This window comes from Dermacentor albipictus, chromosome 8 (assembly GCF_038994185.2).
Source record: "Dermacentor albipictus isolate Rhodes 1998 colony chromosome 8, USDA_Dalb.pri_finalv2, whole genome shotgun sequence".
Classification (NCBI taxonomy): Eukaryota; Metazoa; Arthropoda; class Arachnida; order Ixodida; family Ixodidae; genus Dermacentor; species Dermacentor albipictus.
Window position 1 is genome coordinate 93,448,401 of NC_091828.1, and position 27,749 is coordinate 93,476,149.

General features: G+C 46.0%; 1 protein-coding gene across 1 annotated transcript in view; it reads right to left on the reverse strand.

Moving 5' to 3' along the window:
* LOC139048852 (lysosomal alpha-glucosidase-like) overlaps positions 1 to 27,749 on the reverse strand; it is an 81,370-nt gene that overhangs the window by 21,775 nt on the left and 31,846 nt on the right. The window contains exons 8-15 of the mRNA XM_070523725.1: positions 20,712 to 20,895; positions 17,783 to 17,885; positions 15,621 to 15,847; positions 12,562 to 12,624; positions 9,133 to 9,246; positions 6,648 to 6,766; positions 2,095 to 2,216; positions 463 to 635 (exon numbers count right to left, since the gene is read on the reverse strand). Coding sequence (XP_070379826.1) covers positions 463 to 635; positions 2,095 to 2,216; positions 6,648 to 6,766; positions 9,133 to 9,246; positions 12,562 to 12,624; positions 15,621 to 15,847; positions 17,783 to 17,885; positions 20,712 to 20,895 — 1,105 coding nt within the window. The remainder of the gene's footprint in view (positions 1 to 462; positions 636 to 2,094; positions 2,217 to 6,647; positions 6,767 to 9,132; positions 9,247 to 12,561; positions 12,625 to 15,620; positions 15,848 to 17,782; positions 17,886 to 20,711; positions 20,896 to 27,749) is intronic.

The window sequence follows — 27,749 nt, forward strand, 5'->3', positions numbered from 1 at the left end:
GCAGCAGCTTCGCTAGTGGTAAGAGTTGTTTTTGCACATGAAAGAAGAGAGTGGAGGTGGGGGTGGGTTGAATAACTTACTGGCGCTCTGCTTTTACCACCAACTTTCGCGACGCTTTTGATCGGATTGGATTCGTACTACTTGGGTCGTTATTGTTCTGTTTTGATGGCAAATGTTTTATTGAGGCAGCTTTTCTTTTAGCACCTGACTGAATAAATGAAGGCAGCATCTTCAATGTCACAGACGCAGCTATAGACACAAGGACCATAGTTTTTCTCTCATAAATTGCGAAGGATTTGTGCAGCTTCTCTATCGGTGTTTCTTCTTTTTTTTGCGAGTTATTCATATCTCGGTGTACCACAGACTGGGGGGTGCATCTATAGGCGTACAATCTCTCAATCTGAAGAAGCTAAATATATGTCTAGCTTTCACATCGCTCAGCGTTAAGCAGGTTAGACGAACCTTGTTGTCGAAATTGTCGCTCTCCCCTTCCACGCGACGGTGCAGGGGGAAGTAGGCGGCTAAGGAGGCCAACCTGCTGCACGCATCGGAAGTGTTCGCATCGACGCCGTTGTTCAGGTCGCAGACATCCGCCCTGTAGACCGGTATGCCCATCATGTTGTGCAGCAGCATGTCTGCGTGGAAACACGCTCAGAGTTGGCCATGCTCGCCACGTATCGGACCATAGAGAAACGTGGACAAATTAACCATCCAGCCAATGACTTTCTAGTTTATACTAAGCGTTAGGGAACGTTCATCCCCACACACCTCCTTGCTTAAGGAAGCTTGATGGCAGTAGCACCATTTGGCTGAGGTGGCCGTTAAAACTACTCGGTACGCTACCACAGGGAGCAGGCCTGAGCATTTGTTTGATATTCGCCCTTCTCACTTTCATCTACCGAGCATCGTCACTTAGTTCGACAAACCATCGTGCAGCCCGCAGGCGCGCTACTAAGACAGAAGGAAACAAAGTTGTCCATTCTAGCGCTGCTACGTCCCAACTATATGGCACGCTGTTTGATGATCCTTTGCCACACTATTGCTTCCAAAACTAGCTTGTCTTCTTTCCCTTTCTTTTGGTACAAGAATTATACGATAAACCTCTTGGCTTCCCATTTCTCTTATATTTTACGGTTGCTGATTTTGTTGCGTTGCGAAATATATCTCCACCGCACTGCACCCATCAAAGCATCTCAAATCTCACCAAATGCAACATGTTATTTCTATTAGACCCGAAGAAGTTGAGAAAAAAAACTATCGTACCTGAGGTACATTAAGTTCGTAATAAGCCAGTCTTCGAGTGCCCCACATACTACTAGTCGACCACCCACTTAACGCTATAATGTCGTAACGTACTTAACTTCAGCGACCGTCACGATTCGCTTGGGCCTACAACCTGGTTTAGTTTACGAAACGATGGTAGCACTCCGCCCAAATTTGCTTCCTATGAGAACGTGTGGTACAGTAAATCTTGCAGTCGCTGTGTTCAGTGACCCTCCGCGGCATCACATTGGAGATAAGACGCGTTTCTCGATCAACTTATCGTAAACGTCACCGATGTGTGTTGATGGCGCGTTTTATCTCCTGGCTAGGAACGAGAGATGCGCTCCTCGCAGTGAGCTCAAGGGATGGTTGCATTTGTTTATCGCCAGCGCATTAGCTTCTTCGAGTAGGCCGCGAGAACAACCGACACGCTTCCTATAAAGTCTGTAGACAAGAAAACAGAGTGTATTTTCCCAAATGTCCACAGTTACACGCAAAATTTTAATTTTCGGGCCACAGTGCGCACATCCAAATGCATCTGTTGTCTTTAAATATAAACTCGGTGTTCAATGTAGTTTTCTCCGAACCGCTAGGAAGATTTTTATCAAACTTTGGAGCATTTGTAGTTGCAGTGACAGCCTCGCTGTGACGTCACCAGCGTGAATGGTGGGCTGGACTATAGTCAAGTCTTCGTCTCACTGCCCTATTGACATAGCTTGAACACTGGTGGTTGCGTGACATTCGGTGCTTGCCAATTAAACCTAAGCTAGCTGTCATGTTACGCTCTAGTGGTGTCTTCAAGGCAGATGCAGACTGTGGTTGCTGGCTCACCCTGTAGAGTTCTTTTGAGCGGGCCTCCCTTAGTATTCCAGTAGCCGCTCCAGCGTCCTGCGCCAGGGAACGTGCTTTGAACCAGAAGCTGAGCTGTCTCACCTAGTTCTTTGGCAATGGACCTGCAACACGAAGAAGAAAGAACAGAGTGTATCTTCACCAAACAATAGACGAGAAGAAGGGCTCGGACGACTACACTTAGTGAAATGATTCCGTTGTCGAATACAGAGCAATATAGTACGGTCCAGAAGTATCAGCGGCGCATGGAAGTACGTGACGTGCAGGTGACGGAGACATGCCACGTGATGGACCGACCGTAAAGCGTTATCGCCTAGTGGCTTGATCCAACCACACATACGCGATATCTGGTCTATAATGACCAATCTGCATTGTTTCCCCCATGAACGCAATTGTCTGTCTCTAAAAGATTGCAAACCTAAAGAAATATTGGGTGAATTGCTGTATTGCTCCTTTATTTTATCGATGTATAGATTAAATTACGTAGCCTAAAAATAAGATTTACGAACTTGATTTCGATAGTTTTTCGTTTAGGTATACAGCACTAAATTCCGTTAAAAACATAAACCAGCGGCCAAAGAAGCAAGAACTATAGCACGACAATGGAGCATATGTGGCCGGCACAAACCGGAAACACGCCCCACAAACTACAGTGACAGATCGGCCTCTATTACGGTCGAACTTGTCATTCACGGCCGCACCTGCATGTCGTTTACGTGTAGCTCGCCGCAAGTAGCCGGATGAGACAGTTTGGCACGCTTAAAGTGTGCTTTCAAGCAGCGGCTTTAATTGGTGTGAAATACTTGGAAAAGTGTACGGGCGTTCATAAAACACTTAGTCGACCGACAGCATTTTGAACTACTGTTTGAAGTGCTCCAGACAAATAGCAACGATATCCAAACCAATGGCTTCATTCGTACGCCGCGGAAGCTAGGTGTTGGTGTTTCGTTGAATTCCTTTTCAAATGCTTTGCACAAGTCACGTTAGCCAGGCGCCATTGCGATCCGCGACAAACGGTGGACTAAAATGACAAGTCCGGAGCTTTGATTGTGTCTGTCACGTCATGCACGGTGTGGTAACATGTCGTTACGTGCCGTTAAATTACAGTAGACTCCTGCAATACGAACTTGAAAGAACGAAAAGAATCCGCTGGCATGATAAAACATTGTGCTTGACAAAGTTCGCCCAAAAAGCTAAATCTTTCCTATTCCTGAAAGACTGGAACATGGACGACACTAAGAAATATGTTAAACGCATAACCTCCTGAAACCCTATATCGCCAAAGTTGAAGATCAGTTTTATTCCTTTTCAAAGCTAAAACAAATGCCATGACCTAAAAAAAACCAGCTCGAACTTGAAGCCTGAAACATGCTGCAGGATACATAAATGCTTTAATTATCGTATTGCTGACAGTATCTTCAAGAAAGCGGGTACTATATTGAGTGAGCCCATTGCTTTATGTTGCAGACAACAAGAAAAGAAAAACTTTAAAGTACGCTTCTAACGCTATGTGATCGCCCTGCTATCCTGGGGCCGAATCTTATAACGGTTCGGTTGGGGAACCGTTCCTTTGGCCTCACCTGATTGGCCAAAATTTTTATTACGTCATAGATCGTCAGAGGCAGCGGGGTGGTATCGCAATTTTCGAATACGTCACGCATCTGTCAATCATCTTCAAAGCGAACCGGTCGTAGGAACCGGCGAAGGGGTAGTCCGCTTTGGTTTCCGTTGCTGTGGCTTGGCTTTGGCTTGTGACCCTGGCCGCGCGCGCGGTCGCGCGACCCCGGAGACACGCGGGCGTCACGCGCGCGTGTGTTGATTGCTTCGGAGGCTATTACTTGCCTTCGTCGTCTGCTTGGCGTTCCTCTTTCGGTGTCGACCACGGCTGGAAGGGCGATACACGTTCGAAGAAGTGACGGGTAATGAGTTGCACCGCCCTTGCTGGCTTTCTAAGTAAACATTTTTCAGGCTACGCTATCAAATGTAGGGGACTCAGGTGCAAGCGTACGAGTGGCCATTCCACGCAGAGGAAGGAATATTGCGCGCTGCGGTTCATCGCCACTGGCCTGCAGCTCCCAGAGGTCGGTCGGACGTGAAGCATTCATCGGAATAACCTAGATCTCTGCTGCCGACACCGTCCACAAAGTTGCTCTCGCAATTACTGTGTTGGCCGGTTGAAGGGCTGGGTCAGCTTTCCCGTGACCTCAGCTTCAAAGCCAATGCCAAGGAGATATTTGCATGGTGAGATCGAATTCTCAGTGCTATCGCCAGCGTGAATAGCTTGCAGATCGCCGTTCAGCAGTCAGAAGGGTTCAACCTAGGCTGGTTCAGCACTTCCATCGTTCGGCTGATAAAACTATACAGTCAGGACGGGAAGATATTGTGGAGATCTCTTATTTGGCTGCCTTTTTCTCTCTGGTTCGGGAGTGCCGCACTTTGTTACTCAATTTTACGGCACAGCGCGCACCGTCAGCACCACACTATTCGATTTGACTTCGCGCACGCAATGCAGGGCCCGTGTATCGTAATGTTCGATTTCAAGTTCCATTGCTTTTATCATGCGACGCGCCGTGGGGCTTGTCGCAGGGACAGGGGCAGCGCGGCGGCGAGCGAGTCATGTCCGAGCCGATGACGAAGGGCGAAAAAAGATGGAAAATTGATATAGTCGGCTAGTAAAGGTGTCCCTAAGAACCAGTTCACGGTTTTGTCGCGCTCGCTACTTGAGAAGTGCCGGCAGTGCGTTCCTGTTGCGTGCATCCTGCGAGCTCCTGGTAGCAGACGACATAGCGCTGCGCTCTGCCAACTCATTTACGCTTGAGATACCGCCTGTCGACTGAGAATAAAAAAGAATGACATTAATAAATTACTTCTGCATTACGTAAACGCCCGGCACCACACATTTATACTTCAGAACTTGGCGTATAATATTAAATTTATATTTTACATTTATTTAGCAAGCGGAAACATTCTGCAATTCCTCGATTAGCTCGTCATATAATGACGTACACTTCAGAGGTGGCACCCTCTCATTTATTGGTCGCGTCCTCCCCTTCTTCCACCGCCGGCTTGGGAGTGGCACATCTAGTGACGTAAGCGGCGAAGTGAACGGTTCGTATTCCGAACCGTTATAAGATTCGGCCCCTGCATGGGACGTATGCTCGTATGGTTACTTTAGGCGATATCACTTTCAGTGCAACGTTTAATGGCTATTTGAGCGAAACCATATGAGTTGATTTACCGGTTGAGCATTACGTCACGCGCAATTGATATCACCGAAAGTGATCGTCCCAGAAAACGCCCTTTTCTTGTTGAGTCAACGCAACTGCGACGTGACAACTTCTATATATGTGTTTAGAGAAAGAAATTATTGTTTTACCTAAACAGACTGTAAATATAGTTGCTTTTTCTACATAGAAGAAAATATTGCTGTACGCACGTACCAGTTTCATTTCAATAAACAATACACGTTTGTTTGTTTTTTTTTTACCCCGAACGGAACACTAGTCAGCAAGAGCTTTCAATTTAACGTATGGTATGGCTGAGAGCCGGGAGGGTGAGAAAAACACCAAAGGGCCGGCATCATTGAAAGTACGCGATACCTAAGTGCTCCTTTATGCACTTCTTAAGGTGTTGAGCAATTGGTGCTCGCCAGTGGTGTGCAAACGCGTGCGCTTACAGAAGTGTCAATGTTTCATCTAGCCTGAAAGTTAAGTGCAACGCTGTTTCAGCGCTGTAGTCGCTTTCATATAACGGGCTGTCCTCTTGGCCCCTTCTTAAATCTTGTTGCGTCTGCCCTTCTAACAAATTTGTCATTGCCCCCGTTGTTGAGAAGTGTGCATCCATTCGAGGTCCGGAGGATGGCATTTCCTCATCCTGTGATAACAGCACCTTTGTTTCTGGCTAGGGGGCTGCATTTCTGACAACAATCATTATAGATCCTGCGTGTGTACTTCCTTTGAACCTAAAATATTTTTTTCCAAGTGTAAACTTTTTTTGCAGGTTTACATGTCTTCGTCGTCACTGGCGCACGTAATTAAGCACGCAGAAACATCGCTTGCTTCCAATACTCCTAGTAGAGACGTTTCATATAAATCTGCCGGTACACTTGCCTCTCACTGGACCAAATAGCCGGCGTCGTAGCGATGTGGAAGTTAGGCCTAAAGTAAATCACAGTTCGCGATAAGTAGACCAACCACGCCATTGTTACTTATGTCCGGAAGATTCACGTGAACCCAGTTCGTCTAAAGGAATGTCAACTCTATACCTTCAACAAAATTCGTCGCTGTTCCTTCGAGTTATCATACCGTTCTCGAGTAGATCTTCGGACACTACAAAGGTAGACGTTGGTAATAACTTCGTTTGGGTCGTTTAATGTTTTGGTTAAGTTATATCCAGATCACGTGTTCCCTCCTTTCCCGCCTGCCACGACTACACGAGAAAAGTTACAACGAATCTCGAAGGCATTGTTTTGTGCTGCGTTTACGCGCAAAAAAGCACGAGATCTCCGCGTGCGTGAAGATTTCATTTTTCCCAACCTGTAAGTTACTTTTGCCAGCAGCGTTGCGTAGGCGCTCCAGAGGCCGGAGTGCCTGCTCGTGGTGAGGGTACGGGCGCTTGCGTTACCATCACTGGGGCACTGAGGGCGCTGAAAAATCTGCGGGGAGACCAAGATTGTCAGCACATAAGCATATATGAGTAAAGTAAGGGGTCATAATTACAGCGCGAAATCGCATATTTGTGTCAATACATTTGTGAAACATTCAAGCGCGACCCACTAAATTTTAGCAAGGGACATATACGAGGAGTTAAAGAAACGGTTTCTCACAGTGGGTGAGGGCAGAGCGTTGACATCGCTTGTATGCTACGACCAAATATACTCTTGTAGGAAAGATGAAAGGGTAACGTGCAGAACTTTTTGTTGGGCTAGTTGGTGCATATTACTGAAGTACTATAGCGCCAAACAGACGACACAAGAAGAGGAGACACGGTAACGGTAACGTTAACACGGTAACACGGTAACGGTAACGCTAACGTAACGGTAACGTATTGAGATGATCCTCGGCAGAACATACAAAACCAAATTCATTGCGTTGGATACGTAATCGGCCATTGAAAAAACGGTACGATTAACTGAATGACCACATGCAGTGGTGGAGATTATTTACGCAATACTAAATAGAGCTCCATTAATGTAGACAATCGTGCTGACACTTATCGTCTTAACAAACAGGTGCAAACAATACGACTGGTGCAGTCGAGTGTAGTTAATAAAAAAGCCCCTACGGCCTCCCAAGTGTTGAGACTATAACATCTAGAAGTAATTTTAAAAACCTTTGGTGCAGGCGAATGACGCCACACTCAATCACGTGACCCACAAGGTGAAATATAACACGCCCCTTCCACTCCCCAAGCAAACTATAAGGACGCTGCCGTAGTGGAGGCTGTGATCCAATATGGATATCGCCACGCATCGCCTTCCTGTGTTCGTCTTCACCAGACTATCAGTGTTGTAAAGTTGCCCCTCAGCGTGTGCACCGCTTACACTACGAAAAATTTCTTCAAAACTGTCGTCGAATTTTCTAAAAGAAGACACGTTTTTTATTAGGTAGAGCACCTTGCTAATAGTGTCTTACATTACCGAACATGCTCGTGCACCTGAAATTACTTTGCAATGTGCTGACAAACGTAAGTATATAGCCGGCAGACTCGACCCTTGTGGTTAGAGTCGATTACCGATGACTGTGCTCACCACTGCCACTGTGACGTGAGTGAGGTTTGGCTATCTAGGAGACTCGTTCGCTAAATAAACAGCCTCGTTTATGGCCTCACAATCTACGCCGTGTGCTTGTTTTTCATAGCCACGGCAGAGTGACAATACATCACTGGAACGGCACAAGTATTCGTCGAATGAAATCGAATGATACACGGAAACGCGCCAGTTAGGAAGGCTGGCGTTCATGTTGCGATGTACCGGGAAAAAAGTTGGCGCCCACGCATATGACAGACTTGGGCAGCCAGTGGTGGCCACGGGTCATTCTGAACCAATATGAGCTACGCGACATCTCCGTCACATGTGACGGGGTTCATACACGTGATCAGAGAAACGAGCCAGGTATTTTGCTGCTTTGTGTTGAACATTCCAAGCGACGCGCGCGCTCCGATAGCGAGGCAAGTCTCAACTCAAGAGTGCCGGGTCTTCGTTACATTGATAGGCAAGCAGCAACATATATGTTGGGGCTCTCACTTGGTTAACTAGAAATGAGAGGTACTTGCTGATAAAGATATTTATCACTATAAATTGTCTCCGCTTGCTGAACTCATTGACTGCAGCCGGTAGTTGACTTTGGCGGCGTTAAACGTTTGTCGAATGAACATGGTAAACGATCTCGCTATTTGCGTCATGACGGTGATTTAGAAATATGGGGGCTTCGACAGTTTTACTGCATGGATGAACATAAATGTTCACGAAATATGAATGTTTCAGAAGAACTTCAGTTTGGCCTAGTTGGTATTTACTGCAAATATGAATGTTCTTGCGTATTTTCAAATCTCCTCTCTGGAGTGCCACGTGGGCAAAACCTGGTTAAGTATTGAGCATATGCATGTCGTCGCGTGCCCTGCCTTTACGACCTCTGATCAAATATCGATTCATTTGCCCAACTAGCGTTTCGCGCCGAGCAGGTAGTAGCCGCGGGTTTCGCGTGTGATATATCAATTCTGGCTGATTTAATATTCAGGATGCTTCATGTGGCAGGACTCTGCGGGCGCACCTTCCTTCACTACTGCCAGGGCGCTGTGACCAGGGCGTCTGTCACAAATCGTCACTGAGAAATGCCAGGCGCTGGAACCGCCGGCGTTCCAATCGCTCTTGCGTCGAATGTGGGGATCACGTGACATTGCTTCATCGCGGGCCGAGCGCGCGCACGGCGGTTTTCGTCCGAATATTTTAGGCATGGCGAGATTGCTGCTTTCGTAGTGAATTAAGTAAAGTGCAAGGTCAACGTTGTAGTAACTACTCACTATCGTCTTCCTGTAGTCGGCTGCGTCAGGCAAGTCCTTGTTATTCAGGAGCGCGTGAAAATTCCAAGCACCCATCGGATCTGTCGGGTCGGATTGCTGAACAAGGGGAGGCTCCTTCCCATCCACGTGAAAACGAGGCGCGAAACATGGGCGAGAGGATGACACAGACGTTACAGGTGATAGAGGAGACACAGACGTTGCAGCTGTCAGCTGCAACGTCGCATAGTAACCCAATGTTCAGTAAAATACAGTGAGCTTGTGACACAGGCCTTGCAGCATCGCGGAAATTGGAGTCCTTCCGTTGCCCACGCCGCATGTGCATCCACACGGCAAACAACACATGTTCAAGAATTTCGGAATGAGAAGATTGCGTGCATTACTAGCCTATGAAAGAAGCAGAGCAAGAGATAAATGCGATGAAAAAAGTACAATATTCTGACTACTCTCGGCGTCGTCCTCTTTAATTAGTTTTCTATACCTCCAGTAATACAAGGCAGGTTGGAGTGTAGTGGGGTGTGCGCCCAGTGAGACTAGTCAGACGACCTACCGCCATCGTGTCCCACCACCAGGTGGCGTTTCTGCCTCGACCAATGCTTTCCTGATAACTCCAAGGAGAACGTATTAGCTTTTATCGCTAAGGTCTGGTGCTTCAGGCGAAAGTGCTACGTGCTAAACTTTTGCAATTGTACAGCTGCGCCCAACGTGACAGGTTCGGTCGTGGTCGCGGCGACCGTGTGGCGAACATCCGTCACTATACGTTCTGTCCCGCTGCTGGGATATTCAGTTACCTCGCCTGGCCTCCACATGGAGGTCATTGCTCCCTGCCCTTCCTTGGAAGTGAAGTGGCTGCCCGTAAGGGTGCCACCACAGTTACTCACAAAGCCTGCTTTTACTGTGGAATAAAGCCCGTCTACTCTCCGTTCTCGGCTTGTCAAAACGTATATTACTTGCCTCCGCTAAACCGAGCTCCCAACATCTGCATTCCGATGGGAGTCGGATGCTAAAACGGTCGTGTACCGAACACATGCTGCACATTAGCGAACCTCATAGGCTTAAAATTATGCTAGATTCCACAACTACAGTTGTGTCATTATATGGCGGCGGTTGTGGCGCAGAATATTTCAGAATTATTTTCTTCATATTTTACAAATGGCCGTATATAAACGACACAAATCTCATAAAACCCTACATGCACGTTTTCGCCGACTAGATTAAGGTTAAGTATACAGCCAACTTATTCTCCTCCTCCGTGCTCCTCCCTCACTCACCCCCTCAATTTCCGTCCTCAAGCGGAACTAACTTGCGCAGTCCCAGCTTCCGGTTTTAGGCGCAAGCGGCGTCACTGCTGCATAGAGCTGCGAACGTGCAACAAGTCGAAAATTTAGGAACCGGAAATCCCAGAAGAAAAACGTCCAGAAACGGGAACCCCCGGTAGCGTGAGCTGCGAAAGCGGAACTGGTATGAGCGACTAATCAGGGAACAGCGGCACTCATCAAACGTTGGCGCTACTTTGCAAAAGAGGCGCTGACGCGTGGATGAAGGAGTTTTAGGATCGTGCACTTATTAGAAAACTCATTATGAAAAGGTCGAAGCGGTGCGAGACAGCGCCATGCTTCGGAGGTTCCATACTCTATTGCCGTTATGCGTGGGCGCAAGCACGTGGGCCAATGTTACTAGTGTTTCAGTGTATACAATATTAGGCGAACAATTTAACGCTAAACGAGGGCCAACTTGCTCCTCCCACTAGGTCATTACCTTCCGCGACTGCGGATGTCCAACAGTTTTCCAACGCAACACGCTGTGTTCCCGCATAAGGATCGGCTATTGAAGGAGGTACACGAAGCCTCCCAGATAAGGAAAAACGATAGGTGCCCTAGCTAGCCATCCTTGGCGTTTTATACGATATGTTTTTTTTTACGTTTAGAGAAAAGGTACATATGGGCGTGTGCATGAACGGGCTTAATTGAGCTAGTATCTTTTAGCCTGTCTCACTGTAACATTTCTCTGTATCTTAAACCACTGTAGTGCTTTTTCTCGAGGTCTTCCAAAAACATTGGTCGCGCGGATGTAACGAAAATCACGTCAACGCCTCCCAATGGGCTACCTGGCCTGCCTAGGCTTCCCCACTTCCGGCTGAATGGGTCGCAGTTTCTAACCGGTTTGCTCCCTTCACCACTATTTATTGGTGATGCAGATTTTCGATCAGCTTCATTTGACTTCGGCCGCAAACTTCGGGAGTTATCTCAATGGTCTTCGGGATGTTGGTTCCTATATCAATGGATGAAGACCTAAGGTACAGTCACACATAGGCAGCGCTCGATGTCACTGTAACAGAAACTGAAGTGCCATCTGTATCAGCTGCAGCAAAACACAGTGCAACACGTTGCGTAATGGAAGATGGCGCGAGGGTCCCTTTGCCGAGAAATATCCGTTCCTTTCGCTTGTGCATGAACGGTGACACGTGTAAAACTCGCTTTTAAAATTACTTCATGACTCTTTAACGCATGCTACGTGCGCAATCTTCTCGTAGCTTAACTTTATTTCATGCTTCAGTGCCGTGGGTGTGAAAACCCTGCATGTCTCTGTGAGAAGCGATGGTTGCAGTAACAGATAGAAAAAAAGTAGCAGACACTCCAGTTTCTGCGGTAACCTGGTTTGGTTCCACATCAAGATAGTTCTGAATATTTTGTTATTTACCCATGCCATCCCTTGTTTTTAGTCGCCTGCAAGCGTACGCTCGTTCCTTTTCCTAATTTAGCACATTTTCTAACATATTCTCTAATTATCCATTGCTCATGTCGCCGCGTCTCGTCCCATTTCATCTCCTGCAACCCATGCTGAATTGTCAATACAAACCCACACACGGAAGCTCCATATCATGTAAGTTCGTGACCGATGATATTTTCTTGATTATAAGTACATATTGCCTTAAGCATAAAATTTATCCTACAGGTCCCGCACAACAAAATGGTGACAGCGCCTTTTTGAGGCAATCGCTTTGTAACATGAGATAACGAGAACATCAGCAGTTCGCATGACACATGAATGTTGCGCTAGTTGAACGCTATGACAGTGCTTCAGTAACCAAATAAAGAAATAGGTTCTCTATGACAGTGCTTCAGTAACCAAGTAAAGAAATAGGTTCTGAATGTCATCTCCCTGAACGTAGCTGCGTCCTACACTCAGATGGTTGCCACTTGTTTTCTTCCTTGAGACTACCCCCACGCTGCAGAAGTAACTTCAGTATTTACTGCTGGTGATAAAATCAATCCCGTTTGCGCTTCCGTAAGGTAATATCCTGAAATGGGTCGATCAGTACTCCTACAGACGTGAAAGTCCCGTGAGGCTGAAATTAATGGTTAAACATTACTAGACACTTAGGTCACTGAAAATTTAGGAGGCTCTGTGAAAAAGAAACATTAGACCCACCGAGCACTGGCGCCACTGCGTTCCACTTTCCCTTGGAAGGAAATCTCCATTCAACGCTTGCTCCTGCAAGGAATAGTGCTGCAGCATGTGACATTCATGTACAATGGTGGCTTAACCTGAGATTTCGACGCCGTCAATCTTTGTCGAAGACAGCTATAAGAAATCGCGCCAGTGGATAAAGTACGTCAAAACACTACACACGAAAAAAGGAAAGTGAACATAAGTGAGGTCATAATGTTCGAAGGCGGACGGCCACAGGGCATTCTTATGTTTTATTAGTTTTAGAATAGCGTTTGCAACCAAACGTAAACGCATTACGTGGGTAAATAAATAGCGTTATCCTCGCTGCGCATGCTCCATACGTTATTGTCTTTTTGTGGTTTACGTGCGCTATAACAGCGTACTTTGTTTGGCGAGTAATGTTAACGCACGCTATCAAATAGCGTTGTCGAACATGGCAGCACCCATGGCTTCCGCTTCAACGTGAGTTCACGTGATGGCTACGTTCTCAGTCCCGCTGACCGCCAGTGACTATTGAAATTAGCTTTCTCTTACTCGAAACTCCCCTCAAGCTTTAGTTACGAGCGCAATAGCACGTCCCGATTCTGAGATCGATAGGCGATTCCGACCTCCGTATGCCTGACCAGACGGGCTCGCATAACAACAGAATAGTGCTAATGAATTGTCTTGGATTGCTTAGGCTGAGAATGAGGTACCAGATGAGACCCTGTTTTTGAACGTGTTCCTTGCGTTTGCGTTCCCCTACGGGGAACTAAACTTCTTAAAGGACGCACAACCGTAACGTCCCGCAAAGTTTCTTATATTTAACCTACATGAGCCGACAAATGCTGCTCTGAAAACGTCTGTTGTGTGGATGATCCTTAAATCAGCTGGACGTTTTACATTTTTTTCTGTCTCTCTTCTGGCAAACACTTCGCTTGAATATGAAAGATTGCAGCTGCGGCTGAAGGGAGTGTGACCGCACCTTGGAGCCCCTGCTACATTCCTCTATGTTCTTCTAGCTCTACCTAAAGAAGCGTCGACACTCCCTTGAGCTACTCTGCCAACGACTACTATAGCGCTACCATTTTTTACTAGCAATGATACCGCTAGAAAGACGTTCGAGATCGTAACGATTCATAATAAAGTTAGATTATTCTGCTAGACATCTAATAACCTACACGCCTACAAGCCCAAATTGAAAGGATTGCTCCATCTGAATTCCCGTGCCCCGTCGCGTTTGAAGCAGTGACTATAAGTGAAACGCTTTTTATTCTTTATCTTATGAGAGAAAGCAAAAGTTGGAGGAAGTTCTATTGATAATTACAGATTTGTCGCAGACGAATTTAAACATTAAAAATGCGGCAACAATGTCGTAGTAAATTCAAATGAATATTATTGCATTAAATAAATAAAACTTTTAACACTGCGATGCCTGCTGTCTGGGCTGTAAACCCATGCATGGAAAATATCTTTTTTGCATGGCGATGTTGCTATGTTGTTGCATCGAACAGTAAATGCATAAGTTATTACTTTAGAAAGCAATTCAGCTGCCCTAAAGCTAATTTCACATTTGATATCAGTGCAGGAAATAAAGATGGGTGTAAAATAGCAATGTTACTAATAGAATTAAAGAAATTGACATCATTACCAGTGTATTCCCGTAAACACTGCTGTGAAAGGAGTTTCAACGCCAAAAAAGGAGTCCACCCTTGAGGGAAGAAGGTGTGGAACCAACACAAGAAAGTAGTTATTCTTACAAGAAAACGTTAGAAATATAGTCCTATCCATGTGGGCGCACTGATCAGCGTTTTCCACAAACTGGTTAAATTCAATAAATTAAATCTGTGGACCATCCAGCCTGTGAAAAAACAAAATACTGGCTAGAAAACTAACTCATGCCATGAGGTTGTTCCCTGTTTCCTCAGCCCTGACACGTACGCAGTCACGCCTATAATCTCAAAATTATCAATTGGCTCAGACTAATGTATATGTTTACTGACCATCTGAACAAATGGAATGACGTCTGCCTGATCGATTAGATAAAAAAGAAACCCACTTTTTCTCTACATTTGCGATTGTTCATCAGTCAGACAATTGTGCATACGTTTAAAAGGAGTACCTGGATAGTACGGGGTCAGTGCACTTAAACGAGAGTACATTGGCGTTTGCTATTCATTGTAATTATGTCAAAGAAATATTACGTCTGCTGATTGACTTACCGCGATATCTCGCCGACTACACCGAATTTTGTAGAAGTTTTCTCGCTTAGATATTCGTCGGATTCACTGAGCATGGCAGAGTGTCGTCCCTGCAACTCTTGTACTTAGCAGCAGGATTACCACATGTTCCACAAGTGTTCTTTACACTATACCACTGTTAACCAATAAGGCATTCCGTGAACAGAGCCGCTCTCTTATGTAAATCGACCCTACTGAGAAATGCCGCAGCATACGCACTAAGCTTATGCACTATGGAAAGTGTGTTTTGAAGGCGGTGAGTTTACTAGAAAATGTACTAGCATTTCAGGCAGCCCTGATAGGCACTGGGAAATTCTCCTTGCTGACAACGGCTAAGTGCCACGTAAATTCATTTCATAACAGATTTTCTGGACGCGCTCGTCAAAATTTCAGCGAATAAACGCAGGATTTCTACCAAATGAACGCCACTTCATCACTTCTTGGCTATAATTCCCTAAACCGTGACGTGCACCATAATGACTATAATGGTTAAGGTAATGTGCGAGGCCTTCCTAATTAGTTTCCACCCCTCTGACCATTGTTGACAATTTACTATCCGCCTGTTCAATTAGGCTGATGAGGAGATTATTGTCATAGGTACTAAAGGTAAGCGTTAAGTACTCTGCTTATCTATATATATATATGCACACAATAAACCTCATGTGGTATTATTATCATTCGCGCAACACAAGCAGCTTTTCGAGAGCGTTCATCCTCATTCGCTTTCCATGTGTGTGTGTGTTTCTTTCGCGCTACATTTCTTTCTTAATACATTTTTTTGGCATCGGCACGTGGGCCTCGAAGACGCCCTTTTCGCACCTGAGCGTGTCGCCTCTCTTCGCCGAGGATGCCTCCGTCGAGATTGTGCACTCTAGGGCGGCTGATGCCGCGCGCCAGAAGCTTGAACGACGGCAGCGATGGAAAGCCCACCAGGTGCAGGTACCGCCTGAGCACCGACATCGGATCGGAGCCGGAGAAGAAGAACACGTCGAGCAGGCCACCCGTGGTCCGGAAGGTTGCGATCCTTTTGGGACTGAGCGTCAGTTCTGGCAAGCGCGAATATCGCGGGTGGCATGTTACGACATGGCAGCGCGATTCTCCTTAACGAGCGAGCTCCTGAAGCCGTAGACTTACGTTAACAGACCGAATTCCCGCCAACAAGGATGACGTGGCTTAGGGACGCCGAAGCCCGGTCACAGAGGGCGCTGAATGCGAGCGCTTAGTAAAGCCCCTTAAACTTCGTAATGTAGTGCCACGCTTTCAAGAATGCCGCCTCCTCCTCGCGCGCTCCGGCCAAGGCCGACGCCGCGTCGCTATTGGCCTAATAGCATCACGTGGGCCCTCGCGCCGTGTATCAGCGCCATTTTTGCTCGAGAAGCGTCTATGGAGTGGCGAGGAGCGCATGTTGGCGCCGTTGCTACGCTCGAGCACTGTAGGCGGCGCCACGGTCGAGAAGGGAGCGTGAAAGAGAGGAAAAACGAGGAGAAGTGAAGGCGGAGGAGGAGAGTGTCACTACTTTACGAAGTTTAAGGGGCTTTAGCGCTTATCGGAGCAATTTGTTGCAGCTCAAGCAGGTGACCTTCGTCCGCGGAATCAGGTCCATCACGTGAATTTAGCTCAAGAGGCAGCCTTTGTACGCAGTGCAACTGCAGTATCTGCCTCCACGATTCATCGAAAGGGGACACTAAATCGGAATGTTGCACTGGAACGATATAATTAATACACGCCGTGGTTGCTCAGTGGCTATGGTGTTGGACTGCTGTGCACGAGGTCGTGGGATTGAATCCCGGCCACGGCGGCCGCATTTCGACAGGGGCGAAATGCGAAAACCCCCGCGCACTTAGATTTAGGTGCACGTTAAAGAACTCCAGGCGGTCAAAATTTCCGGAGTCCTCCACTACGGCGTGCCTCATAATCAGAAAGTGGTTTGGCACGTAAAACCCCATAATTTAAGTAATCTAATTCCCCCCTCTACTTTCCACTGCAGCGGGCAAATTAGTGTGAGTTATCGCTCATAGATGGCGCAACCACCCCGCAGCCGGGTGCGCGCGGTTCGGCGAGACCGCAAGCACAGCAGCAGCAGCAGCAGCAGGCAGCCACGTCAGCGGGAGCGACGCAGGAGAGTGCTAAAAAAAAGCTTTGTTTTCATAGTATAGCTTAGACGAGTAAAGATAGATGAAGCGTAGTTAGTAAAATCACAAGAGTCGGAAGCCACAAGCACGACGATAAGAGAAATCCATATACTAACCCTTGTTCCCATGGTGGCTGAACAATCGCAGCCGCAGAGTTCACACTAATATTTTCAGTAGGATAATCTATACCCGCGACCCCTTAATCGCGACCCTCTTGTTGTCTAGATTCCATGCTATCTTGAAAATGAGCAGTGAGTATAAAAATTTGCTTGGACAGCCCCAACGCATTCATGAAGTATGAACCGCATGCTAGCGACGTTGCGCGCGATGGCGACAAGCAATGCGATGGAGATGGCTGTAGCGTTCGCTCGTCGCCTACAGGTAGAACCTCACGCGAGCGGCGACATTGAGTGATGTCTCCGCGGTGTCGCCGGTAGGAGGGCAGAAAATACGCGCGGAAACTGGCATGATGCGTGCGGTATTCATTTACGTTGATGTGTTTATATAAAGAGCAGCATTAAAGCTTTCCGACACTCACAGTTTCTCTTATCCTTTCTCGTTTCAAAACTTGGTCGTTTGCTCGTTCCGTGCGACTATCGGTAGTACTTGACTGACGTATAAGCCCAGTACCGATTTCGTGATATTTTCTAGTCGCACATAACACTTCCGGGCGACTAGCGACGAATTCTAGATTTCTAGAACCGAGTGATCGAGCGACAAGAACGACCTATCTGTTCGCGCGACGGCCCGTTTCATCGCTCGAAGTCGTTGCTCGTCGCCGTTGCGCACAAAATCACCCTCGTGGCATTCGGGGTTTGCACTATATTTTCTCACTGCAAATACGCTCACCTATGTTGTGTCCGGTAAGAACGAAAAGGCCAAGTGTCCAGTTTGGGTCTTCAGTCACAATCAAGAGGAAAGGGTGCAGGCCTTTGAAGACTCCCGCATTTCCCTGCGAAAAGAAAAATAAATGCTACGAGAAGTGAAAAATATCAGTGGCGCTAAACCAAACAACGCTACATGAGAAGCAAGGAGCCGAAGTGTCAACAAGTAGTTTTTTCAAAACGCCTGATTTGGACTAGCTGGTTGAACCAACATATTCAACAAACAGTGCCGATGAAAAGAACTAGATGAATGGTACATGACTACGCATGCGCTGACTATCAGCTGATGGTTATATTTGAGAGAACGTAAACATATGCAGGAAATGGGCAGGGAGCACCGAAGATAGCCAACGGGAAAAGAGACAGAACGAAAGTAGCGATTAACGGGTACCAAACAAGACAACAGCAACGGCCGGCCTGCAACTTGTCACGAACTGCCTCACGCCGGCAAACTGAAATTAGTTGTCAACAAAAAACTAAAAACAAGAAAGAGGTAAACTTAACAGAAAGCGATTATAAACAAATAACCAATAAGGACAAAAATCACAATGGTAAAAAAGGGGCTTGTTGAGTGACAATCTGCGTAAAATTTCAGTTGGAGTTGAAGAAAGATAGAATACTCTCGTCATGCCATATGGCGTAGAAAAAGACGCGGAATCTTCATTGTGAATAACATGCACTTCCCAAATATATCGTGCCTACTGTTCGTGGTATTTGCGAATCGCGCCGATGAACATCCGCATTTCATAGAATGCAAGACCAAAAGTGCAGGTTACCCGCCATGGTTGCTCAGTGGGTATGGTGTTGGGCTGCTGAGCACGAGGTCGCGGGATAGAATCCCGGCCACGGCGGCCGCATTTCGATGGGGGCGAAATGCGAAAACACCCGTGTACTTAGATTTAGGTGCACGTTAAAGAACCCCAGGTGGTCGAAATTTCCGGAGTCCTCCACTACGGCGTGCCTCATAATCAAGAAGTGGTTTTGGCACGTAAAAGACCATAATAAAAAAAAGTGCAGGTTAGTTGTTCTCTTTAGCGAGCAGGAATGTTCATGCAACCTGTCGTTTGGACCCATTCCAGTTTGCCCGGCATAACTTTTTCCGCATTTCGTGGGGATCTCATAATTGACGCTCATTCGTCTTGCAGAGCCAAAATACATTTCCGTGTTTTGGGTCGCAGGCTAGTCGCACTTCATTATAACAATTATTTAAGTGTCTGCATAAGGTTGCCAGTTTGTAGGGCGTTAAGGACGTTACTTCGATGCCGACACGTCCTGTTTATTTCTGATTTCCGTTTCGTCCTGTTAAGCGCATGTGTGTGTCTGTTTTCTCTTGTACGTTCTGGTGCTTTTTGCGCTACAAGAAAAACTGAGAAACGTTACGCGAACAAGACCAAATTTTTACACTGGGGGATTTCTCGATGTTGTGCAATACAGCAAGGAAATAAGGAATAACCTCTTGAGGAGTCTTGCTGAGCGTGAACCATACAATATTTTCAAAGCTGCGGGACAAGTACCAAGGAAACGGCACACCCTAACAGCCGTAATTCCTTATGGTCAGGCTGTATCGCCCGGCATCATGAAATCAGCAGGACGGGATGGCATCGTAGTTGTGTTCCAGGCGCCCAACAAACTGGCAGCCTCATGCAGAGGCGTAAATGTGACGCTGAAGCGCGAACCGCCTGCGGCACATAACACAGAACTCTCTTTGCGTCCTGCCACACGAATGTCGTTTATGAATTACTCCTGACCCGTGGAGAGAGAAATATAGGACAGACTGAAAGGCGCTTAAATGAGAGCTTCTGTGAGCATAGAATTCGCTAGGAGGAACAACAGACAAAACTTTTGCGTTGCATTGTATCGCATTTATGCCTCCGAGATTTAGAGCTCGCGCAAGGTTGGGAAAGTTCCAAGGCTGGCTGCATGAATAACCATTCAGTTTGGAATGTTTCTTTGATGCAAATGAAATACAAATAAAGCTTTCTCGTTTTGGTCAAATTACGAATGCTGTGAATGCACCAGAAAGGAAAATGAAGCTGTCTAACGCTCAAAGCAAAACGAACGAGAAGAAAGGTGGTTATCCGAGGAGCCCCGTCTTTATTAGTCATATCATAAGAAGCCAACAAGCAATTACACCAAGGAGAACATAGGGGAAATTACATGCACTTGCTAATTGAATTAAAGAAATGATAAATTCATAGAAATGAAAGTGGATGAAAAAACAACTTGCCGCAGGTGGGGAATGATCCCATGTCCTCGCATTAAGCGTGCGCTGCTCTACCAATTTAGCTACCGTGGCGCCGTTTTCCCATCCACTTGCTTATGTTTTTAAAGGTCCCTACGAGAAACTAACCCTGGGGGTGTTAGCCAGCGCCACCACTGACAGGCCTTGGCGGCGGATGTAGAACTTTTCTTCCACAGGCATCACGAGTACGTGATCGTCGCAAGTGAAGGCAACTGGTCAACACTACCAGTTGCTACCAGTTGCTACACTCATGCTACCTGAAGGCATTATTGTGGCCGAATTCGAAACCCTCGTTATGTAATAAACGAGTAGAAAGTTGGTTGACCGAGGGGCTCGATCTTAATGAATCATATGATATGATTCATAAAAATAAAGTTCATGCTCCACACTAGCGCCCCGATAGACGAAAACAGAGATAATAAAAAAAAACTTTAATCCATCTGGGTTTTGCTATATTGCAATAAAATTATGTGATAAGTCTAGTTATGAATTCAGTTATCAGAAAATTATCAGCGCTGGTGCAAATATTGCGGGCTACATCGAACCAGCCGGTTTGAATTCTACGTCTAGAGAAACTAGAGCGAGCCCGTTTCACCCACGCCCTTCCTTAACCGATGTAATCCAACGCGAACTTAAAACACAAACGGCCTACTTTGTCGTTGTAGTCATCGGTGTCCTCGGACTGGTAGAAAGTGTGCTTCGACCAGCGGCCAGCGTGTATGAACGGGGTGTCTTTCGGTCCCCGCAGTCCGTAGTAAAACTGCGCGGAACGCAGGCCGATGGCCAGTTGCTTCACGTTGTCCGCGTAGATCATTGACTCCAAGTGCACCGCGAATCTGTGGCCAGTGGGACAAGCCAATTAGGTTGAAGCCCCACACATTATGAACATTACTGGTGAAGTAATATAATGTGTCACCGCAACGGCATATTCGTACCACTTTTTTCAGCGGTAGCTAGCTGTATCTCGGCTTCCCTTATTCTGTAGCGATAGCACGTTTGTACCCAGATGCTACGCGAAGCGCCACTTTCCGCAAACCTGTTGGAGGGCTTGAGTGAAAGATTAGAAGCATTGCACGTTCAGATGGCTGTAATCATACCTGTGTATGGACACAGCAAGGAAATCCTGTGGCGCTGAACTGCACACATGAAACGATAGCTAGAATGAGAGTCATTGAGTGAGCAGTCTCCGCACATTGTAATATGTTACAACGTGGCGTAAGTACCATGTATGCCTAGTGAAGAACATGTATAAATGCACCTGATAAAAAAGATGTGGCTTAATTTCTCTCGACTACCTCCAGTACGTGTTGTTTGTACACCACCACAATTTTTTACTGTGCTCCATAATGTGTTGCCTGTTGATATGAATGCTATCTTTGAGGAATCAATGTTATTTTTTACCTGCCTGTGGACATTCGGCAACGTACCGACCGGTGCTGATGTCCTTCGTGGGGACATCAACCGGCGTAACGGAGAAAAAGAGGGTGTCCACTTATCTGTCTTGCAGCTCTTTCTCAATTTATTTACAGAAGTGTTGGCTTCCGCAACCCAGATGCTATTTATATATTTGACCTTTCTTATGTTATTTCCGCGTTTTCAAAACAAATTACCTTACTTGGCTATTGCGTGTGCTTTCCTGGTCGTTGGAGGTTTAGGTCTGATACGTACAACAGCACCAAAGCGCTTGCACAACTACTTTCGGAGCACTTCTAAGCAATGTAGGAGGGCTGACACCATACTAGGATGAGCAGATATTTGCGATTGTCAGGCTTTTAGGGCTGGTAGAAGGACATCAAGGCTCTTACACAAGCACTGTTGGAGCACTTTTATGTAATCTACATATCTACGTATCTATAACCGCCAATCAGTTCTGGTCAACCACACGTCCACATACAAGTGTTTTGAAGTTTGTTTCACATCGCCACTATCACGGATAATACGCATCGAAACAATTTTCTCCGACACATCTCGCACACTGGGCTGCTTGCACGGTAACTGAAGAAATTCGGCACTATAGAATGAAAAAGCTTCTTTATCTTCATTCGTAGCGGACGTGGTTGCTTAGTGGTTTTGTTGTTGCGCTGCTAAGCACGAGGTCACGGGATCAAATCCCGACCACGGCGGCCGCATTTCAATGGGGGCGAAATGCAAGAACACCCATATACTTGAGCACTTTAAAGAACCCCAGGGGGGGGTAAAAATTAATCCGGAGTTCTCCACTACGACGTGCCTCATAATTAGATCGAAATTACGGCACGAAAAACCACCATAATCTATGTACATTCGTAACATGAAAATGCAATATGCTTCATCTGTCTGGCAGCCTACACATGCATATCTCACTTTAACTCTTCAACAAATCTAAAATCGCACAACCAGACTTATGAGCTCGAATTACTCAAGACGCATTCAAGCATTACCTTTTTGACCCAGTCTAGCATCACTTATTTAAAACGCACGCTGGGCGTATACCTTCACTTCAGCGTTGTCGTCTCGTATCGCGCTTGTATCTACTTCACTTTATCTGTAGTCATCCACGATCAAAGCCCGCAGTGTAAAACCACCGTTAAGAACGTCTGCTCTCACTAGTGACAGACGTGCCATGGTGCGCATTTTCCGCCTCACTTCCGCAATAGAGCAATTCCTGCTTCTCTCACACAATAACACAAGGGAACTCCCTCCCAGATATTATAATGATGCGTACGGAGCAATGGAAAATATGGGAAATACTAAAACGACATTTCGCGTCACCAAACATCACAACCGGAAGTGTAGTGTGCACGCCTGTTGAATCCCGTGTAGATTCTTCTATTCCCTACTTCTTACTTTTTTATTGATACAGTTGGCCGAACAAGTATTCTCTTGCACAGTCTGGTGCTGGTACTGCAAAATTATTGCCGTAATGTAGCAACACTTTTTCGCTACTCATGTACAACTATTGACAAACTATATTCTTCGGTTTCGTATTGCCTGGTTTGTTAGTATTCGTATTGCCTCGTTTATTTACAGAGCTGCTGCGAACACATAAATTCCTCTCTTTACGTTTTGCCTTCGGGTTTTTAAGGTGAAATGAAAATTAAATGAGATAATAGCAAGAGTACAGATTGTTGATACATTGATATTTCTTCTGGCACGTAGGTGACTTTCGTGACTTATCCCGTGAGGGATGCGGCTACGCGCATAAAGAAATCGGAGATCGTGGTTTCGGCACGCAAAACATCTTGAAAAGGGAAGAAATACATCTAATAAACGGCGTTACGTGCGGCGAGCTAACGCCCCCCCACCCCCCCACCCCTCCCGACCGCAACTCAGCTGAACGGGTTTTTTGCATTTTTGAAGCGAAAAGCTTCACTACGCTAGCCAACACCGCGCTTCGCGCGAGCCGGCCTATGTCGGAATTGGCTCCGTAAGCGTGTTCGGAGTCGGCGCAGGTGGCCACTGCCGCGCGCTATGCGTCATCGTTTGACGTTCGCCGCAAGCGCGTGTTTATCGCGGAGGCCGGCTATATAACCGCTTGCCAGGGAATAGGCGTGCGCATTCAACATGGCAGGAGAAGAGAGTGTTACCACCGATACAAAGAGCTGTGTTTATGGCTGTACAGAAATTGCACAGACAATGTGCCCAACAATTAAGAGTAAAGAAGTTTAATAATCCTGCATGACTTATGATATACATCATTGATAAGCAATTTGCATAACTACACAAGGCACACGTATAGCATAACCATAAGCTAACTAAAGCATATCCATAAGTGAAACCGTAAGCATAACCTTAGGCTAAATCATAAAGACTAACCATAAGCTAAACCGTAAGCATATCCATAACTTAAACCATAAGCGTATCCATAAGTTAAACCGAAGCAAATCCATAGGCTAAATCATGAAGCATAATCATAAGCTAAACCGTTAACATAACCATAGGCTAAATCATGAAGCATAACCATAAGCTAAACCATAAGCATCACCGAACATTTTCGCTTTGAGATATCCAGGCTTAACATTATCTAAACCCCAGCCAATTCTTTTTTTTTTCCCATCGCTTCGGCGCCATTGCTAAAAGTACATCTACAATCGACGGCTTGCACAACATCGAAAAAGAACCAGAAGAGCTATTGGTCTTGGAAGCTTAAAATTAGCTGTAATTGAAGCACATTGACTACAAAACCAGTGGCGTAGCCAGAAATTTTGTTCGGGGGGGGCTACGCCACTGGCCCTATATATATATATTTATATATATATATATATATATATATATTTATATATATATATATATATATATATATATATATATGTGTGTATATATGTATATATATATATATATATATGAGAAGCCAACAAACACTGGCACCAAGTACAACATAGGGGAAATTGCATGTGCTTAATAAATGAAATAAAGCAATGATAAATTAATGGAAATATAAAGTGGATGAAAAAACAACTAGCCGCAGGTGGGAACCGAACCCACAACCTTCGCATGTCGCGTGCGATGCTCTACCAATTGAGCTACCGCGGCGGCGTTTCCCCATCCACTTTCTTGGGTATTTATGTGTACTAGTAGAACCCTGGGAGTGTTAGCCAGCGCCCCCACTCACAGACCTTGGCGGCGGACGAGGAACGTCTTTTTTGCCGCAGGCGTCACGAGAACGTGATCTTTTCGGGTGAAGGCAACTGGTCAATAAACCCGCATATGCTACCTGAAGGCATCAATGTTGCCGGATTCGAGACCCTCGTTATGTAATAAACGAGAAGAAAGGGGGTTAACCGAGGGACCCGATAACTAATAGTCATATAATGAGAAGTTATCGGGTCCCTCGGTTAACCCCCTTTCTTCTCGTTTATATATATATATATATATATATATATGTAGCTGCACGTTGCAGCTCAGCCTTTTCCTTAAGAGGAAGCTTTAGCTCGGGTGCTCCTATTTAAATACATGTAGAAGGGGAATTCGTTTTTCCCTGCAACCACTTCACCAAATTTCAGGAGGTTTGTTGCATTTAAAAGAAAAAGTTTAATTCTAGTGACTACTGGCTTCGAATTTTTCATTTAGGTGGTCAATTATTTATTAAAAATTGGCCAAAATTGAAAATTTTCAGAAAACGAAACTATCGCGTTTAAAACTCCGTGACCCAACAATGAAAAATGATATCACAATTCTGTGAATTGCATCTAATATTACACCTACAGCGGAAAAAATAGATATGTTACACGTGAATCTCAAGAAAATTTAGTATTGTGGAAATACGGCTTTTTCAGAACCCTTGTACACAACGTAAGCAACTCACGTAAGATACAAATTGACACAGCAAACATGTCCGCGTTGACTGTTATAATAAATGCCGTTTACAGAACCATAATATCTGCTCTTCATGCATAGCCAGAGGCGTAGCCAGGGGGGGGGGGGGGGGGGGGGCTTATGGGGCTTCAGCCTCCCCCCCGAAATTTTTTCGTACTGTCCATGCACCGCCGACCAAAGCGACCCCCGGCGCCGGAAATCACTCTGAATTTTGTATAGAATGTATTTTTGACGCTCGAAAAGACATTTAACCGGGAAGATTGCAAAGTCGTGCTGGATTTCGTGGCAACGCCCATACACCGGGAGTCACATAACGCCAAGCAGTCCCATCCGAGCACAAAGTTTCGAGGGCGCTTTGATGGTGTGCGGGCTCACCGCGGCATCTCACTGAGGCAACGGGATCTATGGAGCGCATGGATATCAATTGCGGTATAACTTTACGGGTATAAATCTCATAAGTTCTTGATGTGAAAGGTGCATTGACATTTCCAAAGTTGTGCTTTAGGTTTTCAATTGCGGAACATTGTGGGTTTAACGTTGTTATAAACATTTGACGCCAAAGGTCTATTGACTTTTCTAAAGCCTTACATCGGAACATACAACGAGACAAGCCAAATCAACACACTAGCAGACGAGTTGACAAAGCAGGCAGCGAGGTCCAATGAGACGAAGCGTTGGGGTGGTTCATTTGTGCCGTCATGTCACATAAAAAATATCAACATTTTTTTTTAAGCTACGCTAGAACATCCATGTCAAGACACTAAAGCCAGCCAAAGTAACTACGTTCTTATTTATTTTTTCTACTTTAACTTTTATTCGCGAGGACACATTGAGCCTCTTCAATTTTTTTTTTGTTCTCGCTACCCTACCCGCGGGCTGCCAGAGCCAGCCAGAGCGCATACGTTTTTCTCGTATGGCCCCGACCACCGTGCGGTGCACTTCGGTGCGCGTTCGGTTTGCTCTGGCCGAGTGGATTTTCACCGGACAGGGTTTTGGACGCTTTCTGGCTCGCAGACGAGAAAAAAAAAAGCAATGGTCGCTCGCCGCCATCACTGTGGGGACTCGAATGCACCGCATTCCTTGAGCGGAACCTTTCCGGAAAGTCTTGTTTCGCCGCTGTAGGATACTGAGCAGTATGCGTATGGTTCTCAGTGGACCAAGCGTGTCATGTTTTCTTCGGTATTCCTTCCGTAGCCCCATTAGGTGCCCGAAGTAGGCATTTGATTCTGGCCAACATACTTTCCTATGCGTTTTTTTTTTTCATTTCGGTGCCTCCGCCTCACAGAAAAAAAAATACATCGTTGCGTCGCAGCGAATTGTCGCATGGTGAAAGTTCGATTTTGATACTTCTTTTGCGGACAGTAATGGGCGACGGGACGCTTCAGTTGCCGGATACGTTTATTATATTAGTGCGAAAGCAATTATATGGACACTCCAGGCGCATTCCTGCCATCGCCCTCATGTTTCGTATGAAGTCCAAGGGTGATAACATCGTGACCACGCGCTGCATGCTGTATGTGCGAGTGAAAGCGTAGGAGGGGAGGTGGAATGGGTGAGCCGACGATGGTGGCTAAGTCTTGTGTGCGCAAAGGAGAAAAGCGGGGAGCAAGCGCGCCGCCTTCCGTCGCGCGCAATACATCGGGGGGAGTGGATGGAATGGGGGCGGAATCTAGGATTCTGTGAATCTATGACTGTGCAACATGTTTATTTGCCTTGTTTGACGCATTATATACAGTTACTTCTTCTTACACACATAGACTCATTGGAGACTTATACGTATACTATATACTTAAATATCTTGTTGCGTCGTTTTGTGTATTCATGCAGTGAACTTTGTTTCCAGTGACACTTTTTTGTCCTTTATCAAGCCGTATTTTCGCATTTGCATATCCCATTGTATCTTTGCATTTCTAATGAACGAGGACGAGTAAAATGGAAGTGAGTCTACCCTAACCGCGCAATAATGGTTCGGTTCATTATCTGCGAGGCATGCGCGCAGAAGGACGGCATGTCTTATTTACAAAAGTGACACGCAGGTGTGAAGATAAATGCTCTTTAATGCTCTCATACACTGGGTTGAATATGGTTGCGTCACATAATGGACGCTTCAAAAGTTGAACAGCTCGGTGTCGCGAAGTTTTTGACAGGTGAAGGTGTTTCCAAAACAGAAATTAATCACCATATGACTGCCGTGTACGTTGAACACTGCATTTCACTGACCACTGTGAAGCGTTGGAGCAAACGGTTCAAAGGACGTTGCAAAGACATTCCAAGACCGGGCCAAAACCATCGTGCAATCACCCCCCAGACAATTTCAAAGGTTCATGAGCTGCTGAAACAAGAACGGAGGATAAGCATCGTTGAACTGGCAGACCGTCTGAACATCAGTCACGGT